The sequence below is a fragment of the Saccostrea echinata genome, unplaced genomic scaffold, assembly GCF_033153115.1.
Source record: "Saccostrea echinata isolate AGI-Se365-2 ecotype Australia unplaced genomic scaffold, CSIRO_AGI_Sech_v1 ptg000064l, whole genome shotgun sequence".
NCBI lineage: Eukaryota > Metazoa > Mollusca > Bivalvia > Ostreida > Ostreidae > Saccostrea > Saccostrea echinata.
The window spans coordinates 7,707,497-7,728,601 of NW_026889813.1; the positions used below are offsets into that span (position 1 = coordinate 7,707,497).

The 21,105-nt window shown below is 32.5% G+C and overlaps 1 protein-coding gene across 1 annotated transcript in view; it reads right to left on the reverse strand.

The window, feature by feature from the left end:
* Window positions 1-8,308: 8,308 nt before the first annotated feature.
* Window positions 8,309-21,105, reverse strand: part of LOC133175749 (atrial natriuretic peptide receptor 1-like) — a 29,203-nt gene continuing 16,406 nt past the window's right edge. The window contains 22 exon segments of the mRNA XM_061310858.1: window positions 8,309-9,811; window positions 9,892-10,002; window positions 10,111-10,273; window positions 10,818-10,886; window positions 10,976-11,099; window positions 11,209-11,346; window positions 11,861-12,044; window positions 12,186-12,332; window positions 12,507-12,666; window positions 12,772-12,843; window positions 13,788-13,892; window positions 14,529-14,614; window positions 14,837-15,011; window positions 15,401-15,497; window positions 15,724-15,805; window positions 16,727-16,853; window positions 17,416-17,570; window positions 17,676-17,811; window positions 18,187-18,297; window positions 18,698-18,805; window positions 19,191-19,297; window positions 19,561-19,797. Coding sequence (XP_061166842.1) covers window positions 8,472-9,811; window positions 9,892-10,002; window positions 10,111-10,273; window positions 10,818-10,886; window positions 10,976-11,099; window positions 11,209-11,346; window positions 11,861-12,044; window positions 12,186-12,332; window positions 12,507-12,666; window positions 12,772-12,843; window positions 13,788-13,892; window positions 14,529-14,614; window positions 14,837-15,011; window positions 15,401-15,497; window positions 15,724-15,805; window positions 16,727-16,853; window positions 17,416-17,570; window positions 17,676-17,811; window positions 18,187-18,297; window positions 18,698-18,805; window positions 19,191-19,297; window positions 19,561-19,797 — 4,034 coding nt within the window. The 3' untranslated portion in view covers window positions 8,309-8,471.

Consider the following 21,105-nt stretch of genomic DNA (forward strand, 5'->3'; position numbering starts at 1 on the left):
TAACTTCCGACCGGAAGTGAATTTAAAAAAAATGAGAAAAATGTATAAGGTTCAGACAAAGATACATCTTCCCTGAAATTTTCAAGTAAATCGATTGAGCCAACTCTGAGAAATCTTCTGCACAAAAATTGTAAAGAAAAAAAAAGAATAATAATAATAACTAGATGAGATCTCGTTGCGAGCAACGAGTGGGTCTTCCGTCCGATTTTTGATAAGATGAGATAAGAGTTTGACTGAGATTTTCATTTAAATATAATGATATAAATAAATTGTTAAGACGAACAATTTTGCTTTAATAATGTTTAACAAAACATTGGTCATTAAAGGGTTATAGATTAAAGATTTTCGGCCCTTCTTCGCCCCTAATGTGAGAGGTCAGCCCCTTTTTCTTGATATTTTCTTAAAGCTCTCATGATTTTGAACACTTTTTGTTCAACAACTATTCAGAAATTCTTTTTTGTTTTCGGGATATATGCAAAAGAAATATTAATGGCCGGCCCTTTAAGTCCTTAATGGGGACATCTAGCAAAAATTCAAAGAGTGCATATTGTTCAGAATATTATTTTGAACGTCTTTTGTTCAATACTGTTTATCAAAATATGCTTCCTTTTCGAGACATATTGCACCAAAGATTATGCAATCTGGCCCCCTAAAGACCCCTTGTTGCGCAACATAAGATATCAATATCATGTTATTTAGATAAAGTGTGTGAAGAAGAACTATTTCGCTTCAGTAATATATTACAAAATATTGATCATTAAAGAGTTATTGATTGTGTACTTTTGGCCCCTCTCGGTCCCTTATTTAAGGGGTCAGACCCTTTTCCTTGATATTACCTTAAAGCTCTCATGATTTTTTACACATTACAAAATATTGATCGTTAAAGAGTTATTGTTCAAAGACTTTCAGCCCCTCTCAGCCCCTATTGTGAGGGTCCAGCCCCTTTTTCTTCATATCTCTTTAAAGCACTCATGATTTTGAACACTTTTTGTTCAACAACTAGTCAGAAATTCTTTTTCGTTTCTGAGATATTTGCAAAAGAAGTATTTAGGGGCCGGCCCTTCAACTCCTTAATGGGGATGTTTAGCAAAAAATGAAAGGTTGCATCTTGTATAAAACATTATTTTGGACATCTTTTGTTCAATATTGCTTTTCAAAATATTTCCCACTTTTGAGATATAAAGCGTCAAAGATTTAGCATTCTGGCCCCTTATGGCCCTTAATTATGTAACATATGATGTGAATATCATAATATATAGTTGTAAATTGTTGAGATAAACATTTTTGCTTCAGTAATGCATTACAAAATATTGATCGTTAAAGAGTTATTGTTCAAAGACTTTCAGCCCCTTTCAGCCCCTATTGTGAGGGTCCAGCCCCTTTTTCTTCATATCTCTTTAAAGCACTCATGATTTTGAACACTTTTTGTTCAACAACTTGTCAGAAATTCTTTTTCGTTTCTGAGATATTTGCAAAAGAAGTATTTAGGGGCCGGCCCTTCAACTCCTTAATGGGGACATTTAGCAAAAAATGAAAGGTTGCATCTTGTTTAGAACATTATTTTGGACATCTTTTGTTCAATATTGCTTATCAAAATATTTTCCACTTTTGAGATATAAAGTGTCAAAGATTTAGTATTCTGGCCCCTTATGGCCCCTAATTATGTGACAAATGATGTGAATATCATAATATATAGTTGTAAATTGTTGAGATAAACATTTTTGCTTCAGTAATGCATTACAAAATATTGATCGTTAAAGAGTTATTGATTAAAGACTTTTGGCCCTGCTCAGCCCCTAATGTAATGAGTCAGCCCTTTTTCTTTGATATCATATAAAAGATCTGGTAATTCTACACAATTTCTGTTCAATATAGTTTAACAAAATACTCATAGTTAAAAAGTTATCGTAAGAAATGTCTCTAAAATTCATTCATAATTCGTGTCCTAAATTTTGACCCCTACCGAGCTTCCATACTAGGCACTTCCGGAAGATTTGAAAACCCAGGTGATCAATGGCAACATGTCCTCTATCATCGCTGAAAATTTCAGCACTCTAGCTTTAATCGTTTTTGAGTTCCATTGCAGACAAGGAGGTCCTCTGAATTTTGATTAAAGGGCGATAACTTGCGACCGGAAGTGAATTTCCAAAAAATGAGAAAAACGTATAAGGTTCAGACAAAGATACATCTTCCCTGAAATTTTCAAGTAAATCCATCGAGCCAACTCTGAGAAATCTTCTGCACAAAAATTGTAAAGAAAAAAAAAGAATAATAATAATAATAATAATAAAAGTGAAAAAGAAACAATAGAATAATAGAAGGGTCTTCCGTTGGAGACGGAAGACCCTAATAATAAAAGTGAAAAAGAAACAATAGAATAATAGAAGGGTCTTCCGTTGGAGACGGAAGACCCTAATAATAAAAGTGAAAAAGAAACAATAGAATAATAGAAGGGTCTTCCGTTGGAGACGGAAGACCCTAATAACTAGTTATTATTGTAACGGGGACCGTTACAGATGTTCCCCAAACGCTCCCCAACTCCCTTTTGGTGACTTTTTTCCTGTAAGCTTCATTAAATAAGGCAATGAAGTATATTGGTCATTTTTTGCATTTCACGCGCGCACGTGCATGCATGTGTAGGATGACCAAGTCATCCCGTCTATACTATATATGCATCTTTATATTCTCAGTATCAAAACATTTCATCAAAAAATATATAAGTTCCGGCTAAATCAAGCATATTGGTCATCTTAGCATTGCGCGCACGCGCACATGCATGCATGTTCATAATGACCATGCCATTTTGTGTATACTTATAATATGTCTGTTAATTCATAGTATCAAAGCTTTTCATCAAAAAATATAAAAGTTACGGCTATATTAAGTATATTGGTCATTTAACACATTGCACGCGCACGCATGTGCATGCATGTGCATGATGGCCAAATCATCTTGTCTACACTTTTGATATATATATATATATATTCTTAATATCAAAGCTTTTCATCAAAAAATATAAAAATTACGGCTATATTAATTATATTAGTCATTTAACACATTGCACGCGCGCGCACGTGCATGCATATGCATGCATGTGCATGATGACCATGTCATCTTGTCTACTCTTTCTATATATATAAATATTTTGAGTATCAAAGCATTTCATCAAAAAGTATAAAAGTTACGATATTATCAAGTAAATTGGTCATTTTACGCTTTGCGCGTGCGCGCATGCATGTGCATGTTGACCATGTCATCTTGTTCATACTTTTAATATATCCTTATATTCTGAGTATCAAAGCATTTCACCAAAAAATATAAAAAATTACAGCTATATCAAGTATATTGGTCATTTTACCCATTGCACGCGCACGCACGTGCATGCACGTGCGCGCAAAATGACCTTTGTTCCGCAAATCTACATAACATGCCTATTAACCCTAAAAAGGTTTTAACTCAATTGGATGAGCAGTTACCGAGAACACTCGCGGACAAAAAAGTACCGGAGAAGAAATAAGAAGAAAAAAGAATAATAATAATAATAATAATAATAATAAGAAACAGAGTAAAAACAATATGTTCCCAAACTCCGTTTGGGGAACATAATAATAATAATAATAAGAAACCGAGTAAAAACAATATGTTCCCAAACTCCGTTTGGGGAACATAATAACAGAACTGAACCTATATAACGAATAATGTTTATAACGAATCAAAATTGTTGGTCTCCTGATCACACCCGCTGAGTGCCGTTTGTCATGATTGGGTAAACGGAGAAATCGGTATAAAACAGTGGCTTAATAATTTGCATGAAAGACCTAAGTCAACAAAAGTAGAAAACATTCTATCGATAATACAAGTAGTTCAAGAGAAGACAGATCGGGGAGATCAACAATTAGGAGATATAGAGGATGCAAAATCAACGACCTATCAACAATTACGGGACGAAAAACCTGATGTTTTAGAAGACGAAAAGGAGTCTGAGACAATAACGTACGAAACACAGTCTAAGTACACTAGAACAGAAAACACAGAAACTTGGTCTAAAGAGGAGAGAGGAAGAAAAGTGGAAGACATGTGCAACGAGAATACAGGCAATGAGAAGTTGTGGACGTGTTGTACGTAACCAAACTCATGTATGAATGTACGAGATGTATCCAAGCAAATGATACATGTGTTGTATTATATACTATTTTAACAACGTTTTGACTCTATGTATTTGCAGTTGTATTTGTCCTGAATTTACATGTGTAACAGTCATCTCCAATGAACAGTTTTATTGTTATTAGTTGTATCTGCAGTTGCTTTTGCTGTTGGTACTGTTTCTGCTATCGTAAAGGACGTCTACTGGATCCTTCTTTACTAAAGCTTGATTTACAAGACACAAGGCCGAAAATCAGAATCCAGCAAACAGTAGTAAGTAGTAACTAAAAGCGCTCGCACATCATTTAATATACTGCAGTATTAATTCATTTACTTGCAATTGTATATGTCTGTAACCAATGCCTCTTGTGGGAAGTTTCATGGAGAGAAAATAATTTAACAAAGACCTTGTAACAGGGGTGCGGTCAAAAATTTTATTCCCTTAACATTTTCCCCATTATTTACCTACAAGATGAAAAACCCTCAAACAATACTAAAATTATATTTTCATCCATTGCAGTTCAAAAGACAGAAGTATCTAAATCTCGAAGATTCTCTATGCATCATAAGCTTTAATGAACAATCTAGCAGAGAATACCATCTACCAATGACAAAACAAATCACAAATTCTAGTGAATAAACAGCTAAACTACAAATTAAGAAAGTTACTGATAAAATAAATCATAGCTACAGTCTGAAGGATTTGATTCCACCATCAAAGGTATTACATATATATGTAATTGACTCTGTTGATAGATGTGTACATCGACATTCATAAAACAAATTCCATGACCTATTTGTTCTTATTCTGGGATTTTATTTGATACAGATTTTTTTTGTTTACGTTGATTTCAAAGAAGGAAATATAATACTGGAACGTGATGACCATGGGCTTAGGAGGAGGACTGTTCAGTATCTTTTAGAAACAGGAGGTAAGTTTTAAACAAATTTGTAATAAAGCTGCTAATTATATTGATTTTTCTTACTTTATCTTAATATAAGCATGTATATTACAAACAAATTTAACGAAGAAGAATAAAATGTAAAGTTATGTGTTGATCTCAAATTGCAGGATGTGTGTAAAATTTTACCCCAAATAGATAAAGCTCAATGGAGTTTTAGGCAGAAAGAAACATAAGCAAAAACTACAGGTACGGTATTGTTTTCTTCAAAACATTAATACTGTTTGTTTTGTTTTTTTCAAAGCCGCTGTTTTTATCGTGTATTACAAAGAAAAGTCATCGGAACATCGCCTGGATGATATGTATGCGCAGCACTCTCCAGCATCAACCATGATTCCATGCTGAAATATTTCGGTGTAAAAAAGAGGATGTTTAGTATTTACAAGAAATACAGTCAACAGCAGCCATTTGCCAACAATGCATTAATTTCGACAAGGACATGTAACATGAAGTCTTGAAAGTTAAAATGGTAAGTGTTAGAGCATCATTAGTATGATATGAAGTCGAGAGAGACTTTGTATATTAAAAGAAATTTGATTCACTTTATATTAATATGCATATATTATGTGGTAAAGTCGAATAATGTTTTTATAATTCTCAATTAAAAAAATATAATTACTAGTATGAAGGATTTGTATGAAAAAGTGTAGGAAAGGGGTGTTCGGTTAAGGACAGATGCTGAAATACTCAAGTGCAAATTTTCGAGTGGTGAAAATCTAAAATAGCTCATTGAGAGAGAGAGAGAGAGAGAGAAGAAAAAAACCTCTTAAGCCAGGAAATATGTAAAGATAATAAAGTTTTGTTGAATACTCTGATTTAATCAAATTTCGAAATTACATCTAAAATAAATAAATGGATTATTCATATCTTCTATGAAGGGTGGGATGGGGTTAATCAGAAGGTTGTATGTTTTGTGTTTGTCATAAATAACTTGGGGGGGGGGGGGGGGGGGGAGGTCTGTAATACTTTAATAAGATGCCTCATACATGTAACAGTGAATGGATAAATTACTGAAGTAATTGTTACTTTAAGTGGTGGCAAATGCATTGGAGTTATTCAATTTAAAAAAAAAACAGCATAACTTATAACCCTTTTTATGCCCCCAGATCGAAAGATCCCGGGGGTATATTGTTTTTGTCCTGTCTGTCTGTTTGTCTGTTTGTCCGTTTGTCTGTTTGTTTGTCTGTTTGTCTGTCTGTCTGTTGTCAACTTTAACCTTGCCCATAACTTTTGATTGGTTAGAGCTATGACTTTCATATTTCACATGTGTATTCCTTGTGACAAGACCTTTCTTTGGGTACCATCATATTTGACCTTATGACCTTGACCTTGGAGTTTGACCCACTTTTGCAAAATTTTATGAGACTTTAACCTTGGCCATAACTTCTGAACATTTGGTGCTTGGGGTTTCAAGCTTCACTTGTGTATTCTTTGTGACAAGGCCTTCCTTTGCATACCAACAACTTTTACCTTTTGACCTTGACCTTGGACTTTGACCTACTTTTGAAAAACTTTAACCTTGGCCATAAGTTTTGAACAGTTGGTGCTTAGGGTTTCAAACTTCACATGTGTATTCCTTGTGACAAGACCTTCCTCTGGATATCAACCACTTTGACCCTTTGACCTTGACCTAGGAGTTTGACCTACTTTTGAAAAACTTTAACCTTGGCCATAACTTTTGAATGGTTGGAGCTAGGGCTTTCATACTTCACATATGTAATCCTTGCGACAAGGCCTTCCTTTGGATACCAACCACCACTTTGACCTTTTGACCTTGGAGTTTGACCTACTTTTGAAAAACTTTAACCTTGGCCATAACTTTTGAATGGTTGATGCTAGGGCTTTCATAATTCACATATGTAATCATTGTGACAAGACCTTCCTTTGGATACCAACCACTTTGACCCTTCGACCTTGACCTAAGAGTTTGACCTACTTTTGAAAAACTTTAACCTTGGCCATAACTTTTGAACAGTTGGTGCTCAGGTTTTCAAACTTCACAAGTGTATTCTTTGTGACAAGACCTTCCTCTGGATATCAACCACGTTGACCCTTTGACCTTGACCTACTTTTGAAAAACTTTAACCTTGGCCATAACTTTTGAATGGTTGGAGCTAGGGCTTTCATACTTCACGTATGTAATCCTTGTGACAAGACCTTCCTTTGGATACCAACAACTTTGACCCTTCGACCTTGACCTAAGAGTTTGACCTACTTTTGAAAAACTTTAACCTTGGCCATAACTTTTGAACAGTTGGTGCTCAGGGTTTCAAACTTCACATGTGTATTCTTTGTGACAAGACCTTCCTCTGGATATCAACCACTTTGACCCTTTGACCTTGACCTACTTTTGAAAAACTTTAACCTTGGCCATAACTTTTGAATGGTTGGAGCTAGGGCTTTCATACCTCACGTATGTAATCCTTGTGACAAGACCTTCCTTTGGATACCAACCACCACTTTGACCTTTTGACCTTGACCTAGGAGTTTGACCTACTTTTGAAAAACTTTAACCTTGGCCATAACTTTTGAATGGTTGATGCTAAGGCTTTCATAATTTACATATGTAATCCTTGTGACAAAATCTTCCTTTGGATACCAACCACTTTGACCTTGACGTTTGACTTTTATTTAAAAAACTTTAACCTTTGCCATAACTTTTGAACAGTTGTATCTAGGTCTTTCAAATTACACAGGTGTATTCCTTGAGACAAGACCTTTCTTTGGGTATCAACATTTTTTATCTTTTGGCCTGGATTTTGACTTGCATTTGAAGAAACTTTAACCTTCGCTATAAGCTGCCATAAGGGGGCATCAGTGTTTCACAAACACATCTTGTTTGTTATTAATCTATGTTTTGATCACGATGGTATTCTATATTTTTAAAATTCAAAATGAGGACATGTACATCTAAATTTTGAATGATTAGTATTCGCTGTTTCATCTGCAAATTGAACATTATTATTGATTTATGAATTCAAGCCCGCTTCACACTTTCAACGATAACCGGAATGTGAGTTTAAGCCTTATTCATTCCAAATAAAAAGTATCAAACGTTTTCATAAAAATGAAAGTCAAAGTAAGGGTAATTTTAATGCTTAATACCTACCTGACTTAAAACAAGTAGAAATCTTTGTTTAAAAACTATTCATTTCCTATTTCTATGAAATCTCTGAAAATAAGCAACGATTAGCATGTTTTATTTCATTAAAAACTTGAATCATGAGATTGCATTTCAGAGCATATTTTTGGCACAATTTAATACAAAAAAAGAAGATTTTAAAATCGACAACAAAAATGAATATCAATGATATCTTTCCATATTATAATGACATGAGACAATAAGCGTAGTAATACAAAATATTATCACAGAAATGTTGTGGCACTTGTGATGCTCAGGTTTTCCGTTGTCCCATACCCCGAGTCTGACTTAGCCAAAACCCTATGGCGAGGAAATCCATTTTTCAAAGGAAGTGTCAGTTTTTCTGCCCTTGAGACATCAGATGTAAGATTTTTCGGATCTGAAGCCATTTCATGAAGTTCATTCAGTATTTCTTGGACTGCTGCTTCGTCATGTTTATGCAAATCATTTTCATTGCTTTCAAACGCAAGGTTTTCATGACATTGTTCGAGCACAGAGCAATTATTGCTTACAGAGAATTCTTTTGTCTCATTTGCTTCACTTTTTTCCGAATGAGTTATTAAGAGATTGTTTGACTGTGACTTAGAAACTTTAATTTTGTTCCCCAGTAATCCTCGGAAAAAGTTTTCAAAACTGTATTTTCTGCATCGTATGTCTTCGGTCTCCGGAGCTTTTCTGTTTTGACAATATCCTTCAAAGAAGCTCTCAGCACTGAGTTTTCTTATTTTAAGTTTTCCTACACCGTTCCGATTTTGAAATGTATGGATATTATCCATAACATCTCCTGCACTAACCTTACGTCTGTTGCACTTGGCTTGTTTTTGTAATGACGTATTTACGTCTGTTAATGAGCTACTATTGCTTGTAGTCCTTCGGAAGCTTCCTATTCCGGAATCCCCTGTTTGGCTACCAGTGCTGTGTTTTTTCTTTGCATCAAAGTCATTAGAGTCATTTTCACATATCTGACCAGCATCAAGATGTGAAAGAGAAATATTCCTCTTTGTTTCTCCATTACAGCTGTTTTTGTTTATCATTCCCTTCTCTTTGCTGTTGTGCGATACGCAAGATAAACCAGTCTTCCGAAACCTTTCTGGATTATTTGATATGTTATTCGACGAGACCCCGTCGACGGTCGAGGCTCGGGCACTAAGACCATAGACAGTCCCAGCGCCCGAGGCGTACCGTCATAAAGCCGAAATCTCCATCATACTGGCTCGCCGAGGAAGAGGAAGACGTCTCTCTTCCGATGGACAAGTTTCCTTTTCACAACTTATCTGTAACTCGTTTTCTTTAATAGTAGTAACACTTGTTTTGGGTGTCACTGGTGAAGTTGTACCGACTCCCATGTAATGCAGATCACTTGAGGTAGATGGAGAAAATTTCAGTGTTAATTCTTCTTCAGTAATACATGGTAGTTCTTTTGAGAAACCATCCTTTCCAACTAGAAAGTAAGTTTTCATGACTCCTTTTCCTTTCACAGTTGTTTCACCCCTATACATGATGTGGTAACATCCGAACGTTTCAAGTTGATCATAAGTTACTGCACTCATGTGAATCTTTAATGCTACAAATACAAACAAAAATGAGTTTCTCTGCGATTTACTTGATGAAGTTTTTTCTCTGAAATTTAGAGGTATTACTCACGTAGACCAGTTGACTCCATACGGGAAGCAGTGTTAACAGTATCACCAAACAAACAGTAACGTGGCATAGCAAGACCGACAACTCCTGCCACAACAGGACCAGAGTGGATTCCTATACAGAAACGAAGCATTAAAAAGAGTACTAATTAAAATAGAGAATTCCCATTACCGGTACTTATCTGAAGAAATGATGAGATGTAAACTCGAACAAGCTCATTACCTATTCTAATTTTCAGTTTGTTATTCGGTTGATGTGGGATACTGAAAGAACCGATTGAAGCCATTATATCCATGGCACAGTCTGCGATTTCTTTGGAGTGTCTATTTCCATTACGTTTCGGTAGGCCACTTACAAGCATGTAAGCATCTCCAATAGTTTCCACCTAGAAAAATAGATATAATTTATTAAAATGAACATAGGTTGGGAAAAAAATTATTATTGACCATCACATTTCTCTCTTTTTTGTTGACTCAATGAAGTCTGTAATACAGAGTTATATTTTATATATGTTTTATTGCTAATCATAATCCATTGAGAAAGATAATACTAAATTCCTGGATATGGTTGGACGAACTTATGCTTAAGACAAATTATAGCCTAGTTTGGTCTTTATAATGTACGCCTTAGCATGATGAAATACGAATAATTAAAATTAAGTATTTTTAACATTAGTTTCTAAGACAATTTTACGTCTTCTTTCAAAAAAAATTAAATAGACTCAAAGGTCGTCTAAATAAAATAAAATCAAAGAAGATACTTAATTTGGTAATTTACTTATTAAAATTTATATGAATTATAGATCATAGTTTATAATTAGTAAAATTCACTAACCACATAATAACATGCATGATAATATATTATTTAAAATATAATATATTTTATGTAAGTTCAATATAATATATTTTATGTAAGTGCATAAACCTCACCTTGTAGACATCGTATCTTGTGATGATGTCATCAAAAAGTGTGTACAAGCTGTTAAGCAAATTTACGACCTGAAATTCATTTAAAATTACAACATAAGATACACATGTACATCACATTCAAAACTGAAATGTTAAAAAGAAAACAAGGGGATATTTACCTGTATTGGTGTACTACCAGCACATATTGTTGTAAATCCAACAATATCAGAAAAGTAAATTGTAGTCTCGTCAAAATGTTCCGCTTCTATCGGTTTTCCTTTCTTTAAATCGTCGGCTACAGATCTAATTACAAGAATTAGTGAGATTTAGCCATTATGCTCAATATATCATATAATAGTAATAGAAAAAGATATTATTTTTTGATATTTCATGTAAACGTGTTAGTTCTTACTGTGGTAGCATTCTATACAGGAGATTTTCCGTCTTTTTCTTCTCAGCATCCAGTTCGCTCGTTCTCTCCGCTACCAACTCTTCTAAATGGTTTGCATGCTTCTCCAGTATAGCTATCATATTGTCTATCATCGTCATCCTAGAACGAAGAACAATTTCATTTTAAATTTTAATAAAATTATGCATATTTCGTAAATAGCGAAGGACTGACTCTGGACTGGGAGCAACAACATTCCCTATCCACCAATAGAAACAAAGCTAGGCCTAATGTACAAGATAAACAGTCATGAAAGCATTTTCTTTAAAATGATTTTGTAACATTTCAAAATGAAAAAAAAAAAACCTTGCCCAAGTTTTCTTTAAAGGAAGTTGTAAATTGTAATGTATAAAAAAGAAATTAATACTTAACCTGAGGAGTTCAGACATGAAATCATTTTTTTTATTATCAAAGAAGAAATGTGTACTATTTTTTACGCTCCTTTATAATGTTAATTTGAATAGAATTGAAATTCAAATAGCTGCTTAGATTTGGAGTTTATTTTCATTATTTTGTTAACCAGTGATGTAAATGACAGTAATAATAAGAAGGGTTAGAAAATCTAAGATTTCAAAACTCATGGAAAGCCAAAGAAAACTGAATTTTAAAACATTACTTGGATGGATTTATTCTGGCTAAGGTTTTCAAAATTCGCCCAGCAGAGGGTCTGATGATGATATTTTCATTCCAGCACTCTTCAATTAATGTGAACAAATCCTGCGTCTGTCGAACTTCCACGGAAAGTTTCGGACGAAAGGGTGGCGACCCACAATCTGGACTTCTCACTTTATCGATAATCTCTGTAAAGTACATAGTGATAATTGTATCATATAATTATATATGTTATTATTTCATAAACCTTTATACCAGTAAATACTGAATATTGTATTTACATGTAGATAATCAATTTTTGAAAGAAGTATTTTATACAGTACACGTACCTTTACTTCTGAGAAAGGAATACTCCGTGTAAGGCCCTGATCGAGTAAAGATTTCTTTGAGGATCACTCCGAGGGAGAAGATGTCTGCCTTCTGTTTGTCAATTGATTTCTCTGATCGAAGTATCTCTGGGGCTGTCCATTGAAGTTCTGGTGAAAATAGTACGTTTTTAATGAAGTAAATATAGCGTATGTAAATATTTATTTTGGGAATAAACAATAATGTAAATTTCAATTATTAGAACTTGAGTATAATGTTTTAATTTCTTAAAGTTTCATTTGACCCCGTGGCTCTTCAGTAATTTAAAAGTTTTAAACTCTTACTGTCTGGATTTTCTTCCTCCTTTTGACATTTGTCACAATGACGAAGACTAGGCACTCCAAAATCTCCAAGTTTACAAGTCCACCTGCTATCCACAACACAATTTGAACTTTTCAAATTCCCATGGTAATGTATGGAGCTCTTATGGATGAAGTCTAATCCCTGAAATAAAAAAATCTTTGAATTATTGAAAAAATCTTTTTGCTAGGATTTTAGAGATTCGAAAAATAGTGCAGACTTTACATCACAAGGTTAATCATAAGTTACCTTTGCAATATCTTGAGACAATGCGAACATAAACATCCTGTCCAGCTTGATATTCTGGTTCCATATAACATCCTGTAAAATAATTAAAATTATGTATTCATGGGTCGCGCGTAATGAAAAATGAAAAAGGCCCGATCATTGTAGGTAAAGCACCATGTATCAATGCTACCTAACGCTAACACTTTAAATGTGTAAATGTTCGCGAGGGGAAATTTTTGCGAATTTTGCGAACAACCCAATTAATATACATAAAGCCCTATACTTCATCAAAAATCAAAAGTTTTTCTTAAAGTTATTTATTATTTTTTTACAAATCAAGGGGATTAACAACAAAATATAATTTTTTACATTTGACCTAAGTTCTGAACTGTGACATTTGCTCTTAAACAAGCTTACTAATGTATTGATATGTTAATTACCAAGTTAACATCAATGATATCAAATATTTAAGGGGAAAAAGTCCCTTATCTGTAGCATTTTTACCAAGGGTGCAAAGGGCATTTGGATAGGATACAGTTACTTCCACGTCTAAGAGTTTGTTTCAACTCTATGCGTAAAATAACATGTCTATGGAACAATTATCACCGAATGTCCCAGTTCAAACACTTATATATCAAAGAACTTCAGTATTCTTGAATCTAACACAAAACTCTTGTATTTGAGTACACCCAAGAAAGAATTTAAAATATGACCCGGGCCTTTGATCCAAAAACAGATTAAAAGGAAAATTAAGTTATTATGAAAAAAAAAACATCAATTGATACTTGTTTTTAAAAAAAAAAAAAAAAAAAATCAGAGGTTGTTCTCTATACTATATTCGAAATTTTGAAAAATAGAGCATAACATGGAATTGATCACATAATTAATGACGTCATGATATCATAATACATGATGGCCAAGAAAATTACATTGCTTAATTTTATATGCAGTCAGTGATTTGATATTTTTTCTATTCAAAATTGTATGCTAAATTGTAATCCATTTATTCAAAGCATATTGCCTTTCGCCTCACTAACCTGTAGACTTCCTTTGACACAGTATTCCCACAAAAGAAGGATCCGACCTGGGTCAATACATGCCCCCACAAATGCACAGCAGTTCTGGTGCTTCAGCTCCATTAGCTATTGAAACATAAACAAATAGTGAAATGTCAAACCGTCTCCATTTCCAAAATTTAGAGTAAACAAATCATTTCTTAAAAATTTATTTTGATCCAAGATGACAACTATTATAAAACTTTTCTGTCTTCAGGGCGAAGTATGAAGTGAAATAATTATGGACTATAATTCATTTAGAACATTTAAAATAATAAAGATGACAATTATACAGGAAAGTGACCTCTGAAATTAAATAACTAAGTAATCGTTGAAAGGGACGAGAAATGATGTTGTGTTGCATAGCATTTTCTCGAATTCAGACATACTGTGAAATCAGTACCTCATGGGAGCACATTTTTATTTCCAAAAATACACATTTGTTCGAGGACAAAATTTCTTGAAAAAACTTAAATGTTATTATAGTTTCACAGTATAATCCTAAAATAACTTCTAATAGGAAGCTTGGACCTTTTTTTTATCCACATGTAATTGAACGATAGAAAATACTTTCGGCATTACATTAAACATCTTTGTCAAATTATTAAATAAATACAGTTCAAGTTCATAAACGAGAGAATACAATTGTTTGAGTAATAAACCTTGTTGTACATAGCATCTAAACATTTTTTCTATTAGCCAAACTGAATAACAATGCTTTACCCTGTTCAACTCTTGCAATATTTGCTTTGGCATGTTAGTCAAGTTTACATTACTTCGTGTCAATCGCTTGACGGACACCAGGCTTCCTTTAAAAGAAAAAGAAATCTACATAATTATACAGTCAATATTTATTATATAAATAAGAAAAACTGTCTTTAAAAGAAAATAGTACAATATAGATATAAAACTTATACTTTTACGCAAAATCTTCATCCCAACCATTGTCTGAGGTGAAGGGGGGTGAAACTATTCATATACTTTGATAGCTTAAAATATGCATATTTCCAATTTTTATATAAACTACCCACCTCTGATGTAAGCTACAGAACCGAACATTGTACCCTGTTCCGGTTTACTAAGAAAAGCAGGTGAATGATCAGGGGAAACTTTTAAGTCATTCTGTAACGGACTCTCTGTTCTGCTTGGACGAGATTTCCTTTTGTTCCCACTTCCTTTTCTTCTTGCAAGGTTTTTAAAGCTAGACTTATGTAAGAACAACATCCATTGATTACAATATAAGACAATGCAGGAAGAATTCAAACCAGGAGTTACTAGTTTAATTTTTAATATTAAGAAAGGTATGTAAGTGAATAAATATGATAACTGATCAAATCCTAATAATGCGATATTTTGTTCAGAAAACAAGATAGCAAATCAATTTAGACATAAAATTAACACTTTATACCATACATCTTCGGTTATTGAACAACTTCATTAACTAATATGTGACTTAAATAAATCTTCCACTTAAAAGCAATTTGGTATACTAATATTTGAAACAATTGCTAAAACAGAAAAATTAAGATATTTGATCGATGGAAACAATAATATAATTAATGGAAAATTTAAAGAAAAATTAAATAAACACTAACCCTAACGCTGCCAGTCAGCAAAGCGGTAACAAAGTCAATTTCCTCAAATCGCACCTGCCAAATCATACTCTTCAATGTCTTGATTCTTCTGTAACGCCTTTTCAAAGAGTATATATGGTAGAAACTAATCTTGACAGTAAAATACAAGTATTGTGAACAAGTCTGGAACTTAATTAACCAAAGGTACAAATATATATGTCCTATTTTATTTCAATATTTTGAATGTATATATATTTGAATGAAAGAAATTTGATTTTTTAGGTCTTCCATAAATTAATCTGCACTAACTAAAAAATGGAAAATTCTTTTATAATTTCTCTTACTTGAGAACACAGTGTACGATAATTGCAACGACAATAACAAATCCGGATGCAGCAGAGGAGAACACAATGATGAACGTATTATCTAAAATGAATTTTAAAAAGTCGGCAATATAAGATCCTTGCTTTTAGCAATGCCATTCTATGCTAAATAAAATTTTTCACTACGTTTAGCAACTATCATATAATAAGACATATAAAGATAACATAAAACTTGGGAAATATTTGCAAATAAAATTAATTATAATAGAAAATAAAACAAATGTATTTTATTTAATATAACTTTGACTTAACATACACAGAGAAGGCTCTTGTAAAGTATTTCTACAAAACCGACTCCTCCAACTTATTCAAACCTTCTAGCCATAGGCTTTTATATAACTTTTCCTTACTTTATTTTTGAAGCACAACATTTTGAGAAGCTGCGTTTGAAGTATGTTAACATGAATATAGATTGGTGTCAACAGATATTCATAATAAAAATTATACTGTACTTTCAAACGATATTTTTTTTGCACAAAGGAAATAAAAAAAGTTCTTTAAAATTTTAACTAATCTACATAAATATCAGATGATAATGAAATAGTTATTAAAAAGCACATCTAATCAGTGCAGTTGATTTGTAATATTCTCTACGATGCACATATTATAAATAAAAACAAAGTACAGTGTAAGTAAGTGTATCCTATTTCTTCTAAAGTTGATAAAAATGGTTATAAGCATAATGGTGAATGATAAATCATCTCATTTGAATATCCCTTTCTAATACAGATGGATGCTACAATGATAAATTATCCAGCTCTTCGCCAGATTTAGACATATCCCCTAAAGTCCATATTATCATCGGTACAAACCAATCAATGAATTATCGATATCTTTTTTTCTTTCGGAAAATATCCAAAGGGAAAGAGTTTATTAATGTAATGTGTCAGTCCTCATTAGAATGGTGAATCATTTGTCCAATACTAATTAATTGTAGCATAATTCCTCATAATTTAGGAATTACCTGGTTGTTCATTTTCCTCTGGACACTTCTTCCCGTCAAACCCACACTCAGGTTCATCTGGAGGGGCGTTGTGGACACCAATTTTATCATTTGGCCATCGACTGACTTGGTCTGTTGTCTTATTGCCCTTTGAATAGAATTTTTTATTGTGACACTTAAGAACATTTGAAAACTAATAATCATAATAATTAATTTGTAAGTCATGGCAGCCCTTGAAATATATTTGAATATCTTTTTCCCAGATACATATTATCTGAACAAATTATTTTTTATTTTGTTTTATTGTTTTTGTTTTCTTTTTTGTTTCTTTTCTGGTTTTGTCATTGTAGTAATTAATAATATAAATAGATATTTATAATTTATATCACATTTAATTTCCAAAAATTGTCCTTTTTAAAATTTGATGAGGCAGTAAGATGATAAATATTCATCAATTACTTTTTGAATAATAATTAAAATTGAATTTTTTTTTTTTTTTTTTTTTTTTAATACTTTTTTGTGATTAGATACATCTTCCATTGCAAAGATTTTCTGTAGACTTGGAATTATACTACAGAATAATATATTAATAACAAATTATTTTCTTATTTGATGATGTTGGGTTCACAAGAAATGCTAGCAGTAGCATTGTCAAAGTGTATTATATATTTTCAGTGCATAGAAAATAAAACCATAAAAAATGTACATACCTCGAAATTCACCTCTCTTATTCCTTTCCCGAGGTAATTAATGGTGATAATTCTAGTGAATGTACCATTTTCAGACATGTCGAGAACTTGAAAGTCAAGATTTCTATCTCCCTTGTCATCTAAGTTAACTCTTCCGGTAAGTCCATCAATTTCCTCTGGAAGAATTCATAATATTTACTATCTTCAGTCCATATCAAACAGCAAGTTTACTTTACACAAAATATTTACCATTGCGATTCAAAATAAACAGATGTAAATACCTTCCTCTGTTAAAGTTGCTGCCATCTTAAACATGTATTCTCCATCATCTGGATTTTTATTCTGTTTTAAGATTTTGTCAGCTAACATTGCCCACATTAAAGTTGCATCGTAAAGATAAGGAGAATAGGCATCAGGCTGAAAATATGGACTCTGCATTAACTTGTATATTATATTTGTAAGATATGTATGCACATCTTAAGTATCTTAAACATATCTACAACTTAATCCTTAGAAATTATGTTTGATACACTACAACATATGGTAAAGAATCCCCCAACTCTTGAAATTTCTATAAAATGAGGTAACAAATAAAATTTTATTTTGGACAATTTGAGAGCAATAAAATTAATGGGTATACTGATGTGCTTTATATCTGCATTTAAATTTTCCTTTTGGTTACTTTTATATCATTGTTGTCGAGAATATGAAAAGCTAAATTTACCCAGTATTGTTGCATAGTTTAAATAAATGAATCTGATTCTGTCGACTTCCTGGAATAATAGTACTTACTGAAGTGTGCTCGATAGGTAGATTCCAGTTAGGATCCGTTTTATCACCATACTCATCAGCAACAGCTTTGAAAAGTGTCCAGTTATTTTTCTCAAGGGGTTTCATCATAATCTATTCAATATCCCAAATTATATCATTTCATGAAAACAACTTGTTCAGACAACAAAATAACAAGAATAGAATACTGCAAAATCACATATTCTCTTTGGGTCAAATTTTCATGATTTGGGGAAAAGTACTGGTTCGTCAGATTTGATCTCGTTGTTGAAGAAGTACTAAGTTGTTATATATTTGAAATTTTAAATTTCGCGGTGGATATAAATGTGGATCTCTTCATACCTCGAAAACAAATACTAAACCTCCACGAAAATAGGGATTTTACAGTACTTAATTTTGTGTTAGCTGAAATGATCAAAGAAATTAATATTGTCTCCAAAACTTAATATATGATTTTATTAGAATTCAAAGACAATTGCTTAAAAAAGTGAAGTAAAAATAAATGCATGTTTACATGCAATACTGGTTCAAACGCCTGTTTAGCTATCTCGTCAAACGAGTCATTTCTTCTCCAAACCCTGTCAGAAAACACATCAGTTTCCATTCTATCATATGTGTAGAGCTGTAATTAGAAATATATCATATCATAGCTTTATGAACACAGTTTAACTAAAGAGTAATCGAAAATCATATTTAATACGCAAATATAAAGTGGAAGCTATCCATGTCTAATCCGATGAACAATTTGATGTACTGAAAGACTTTCCTTGCAATTGATAACGTTAGCCAACCATACATCAGGTCAATTGTACCTACTTTTAAAATTTATTAAAATCAACTTTTGTTCACGAATCATGCGACAGAAAATTATAAATGTATACATCATTTCCATCCTAAATTTGTTTTAATTAATTGGTCGATTCTTAAAGATTACTATGACAAAAGAAATTTAAAGAAAGAAATTTATCCACAAATTTGAAAATGTACAGGTCGGTAATTTAACTTACATCGCCGTGAATGCAGAGAAAAGCATACTCTCCATTTGTCATCCCTAGTCTATGTGCAACAAGCATGTATCTCCTCATGTCTAACCAGGGTAACGCCATTACGATAACTACAAAATAGATATTTAAGATTAATCCATTTAATATACTAGTATACAATTTTTATAACACCTCCCTTCTCATATTCCAAAGAATCAATAATCCTTTTTAAATAGTCTAAAAATTTATTTTTTCGTACAAAATGTAGTATTAAAACACTTCTATTTCAAAGTAATAAGTTTTGATTTAAACAGCAATAAGTTCAAGTGTTGATAATCGAAAAGCCAGAATCACCCTTTTGTAAGATATGAGCAATAATATTAGAAAATCGTACTTCTTGAATATCGTTTTAATTGAATAAACATGTCTTCTATCTCTTTCTCTTCCATATCATTGGAAACCTTGAAGGACCGTATGATGCTGTACCAATTTTTTGTTTCATCTTCGTCATTTTCGATGGATTTTTTTTCAGAAATTGCAGATGCCACGGCTCGATATGGATCCCGTTCATCATACATCACAGCGAATTGATTCCATTTAAAGAGGGACGTCATATGGAACATAACACCAGCTGGAGAAAAATGAAAAATGTTAAAACTTTTAAAAAAATGCCTCGGAGTACTGTATCAAACTTTGGCTGCAATTCACGGATAAAATTCTCTGAATAAAAAAATGTAATTTTTTCATATGTTCATAAATAGTTCCATGTTGACTAGAAAAAAATGAACCTTTTGTTTTTTGTCCCATTCTAACGTTAGTTTTAACTGCATATAATTTGCACAAAAAGAGCAAAACTATTTCAAAAAGACCTTCAATTTATACTCTTCCTCGGGTTACTTTTTCGACTAACTGATAAATTGAATACATGGAACTTAACGTCCAATTAGAGAATTTTTCCCTTATACAGAGACGTCATGCTTTAGGTGAAGTGCCACATTTTTTTTGTGCATGGCGCTTACGGCCGTAACAGTGAAGGATTTTTACCGTACCAACGCCTAGAACGTTTTTAAAGTCTCATGGAAAAGACCCGAGACTTTCACTTCTAGTGCCGGGTGCTTGACACAGTCATTAGCTATGTAAACGTCTTAGTTTTGCGTTATTGTGATTTGTAAAACAGTTTTTAAGGCTTTATTACTGCTTAAGACATATTAATAACGAAGTTTTCCATCCACTCGTAGCATCAGATGACGTGGCATGTGATCACACAATTCAATTAATCAAAAGTCAAATAAAAAATACATGACATTCGCCAAAATCCAGAAAGTCTATATGAACTGCGATCTTTAAGATTATCAATTAATCATGTTTTTCATGTTTTGTTTTAAGTTTTAATTTTAATGTTAAAGAATAGATTCGTCGGAAAATGCAAGAAAGATACTAACTTCTTTTAGAAATGTGTTCTAGCAATAATAAATCATATACAAACTGTTTTTTGTAAAATTAAATATTTCGAGTTTTCTTTCTTTCTTTTCTTTTCAAAAATCTATTTTCACATAAACTGTTTTTGTAACTAAATGTTTTTATTTTCATGAAAGGAAGAGAGATACTTGTCTGAGAAACATATAATGTAGCAGTAATGCTGAGTTCATTTTGCCTTGCTGTAGGTAACTATCCTAGATCGTTGATAGAATATCGAATGCTAAAGATCAAGATGTCTTTTAATTAAAGAATAAAACATAGATTTCCTACGAAATCCAGAACGATGTAATTAACAATGAAGGTCTTTCGAATGAACTTTGAAAAAGCCTTTTTATAACTTGCACTTCTATTTAGTCTTTCAAATGCAAAAACAATACCAAAGAGGCAACATTTTGACACATTCTTCACGTTTTAAGTAAGTGACACCTTGTGCTTTTTGACAATTGTAATCATAATTAAC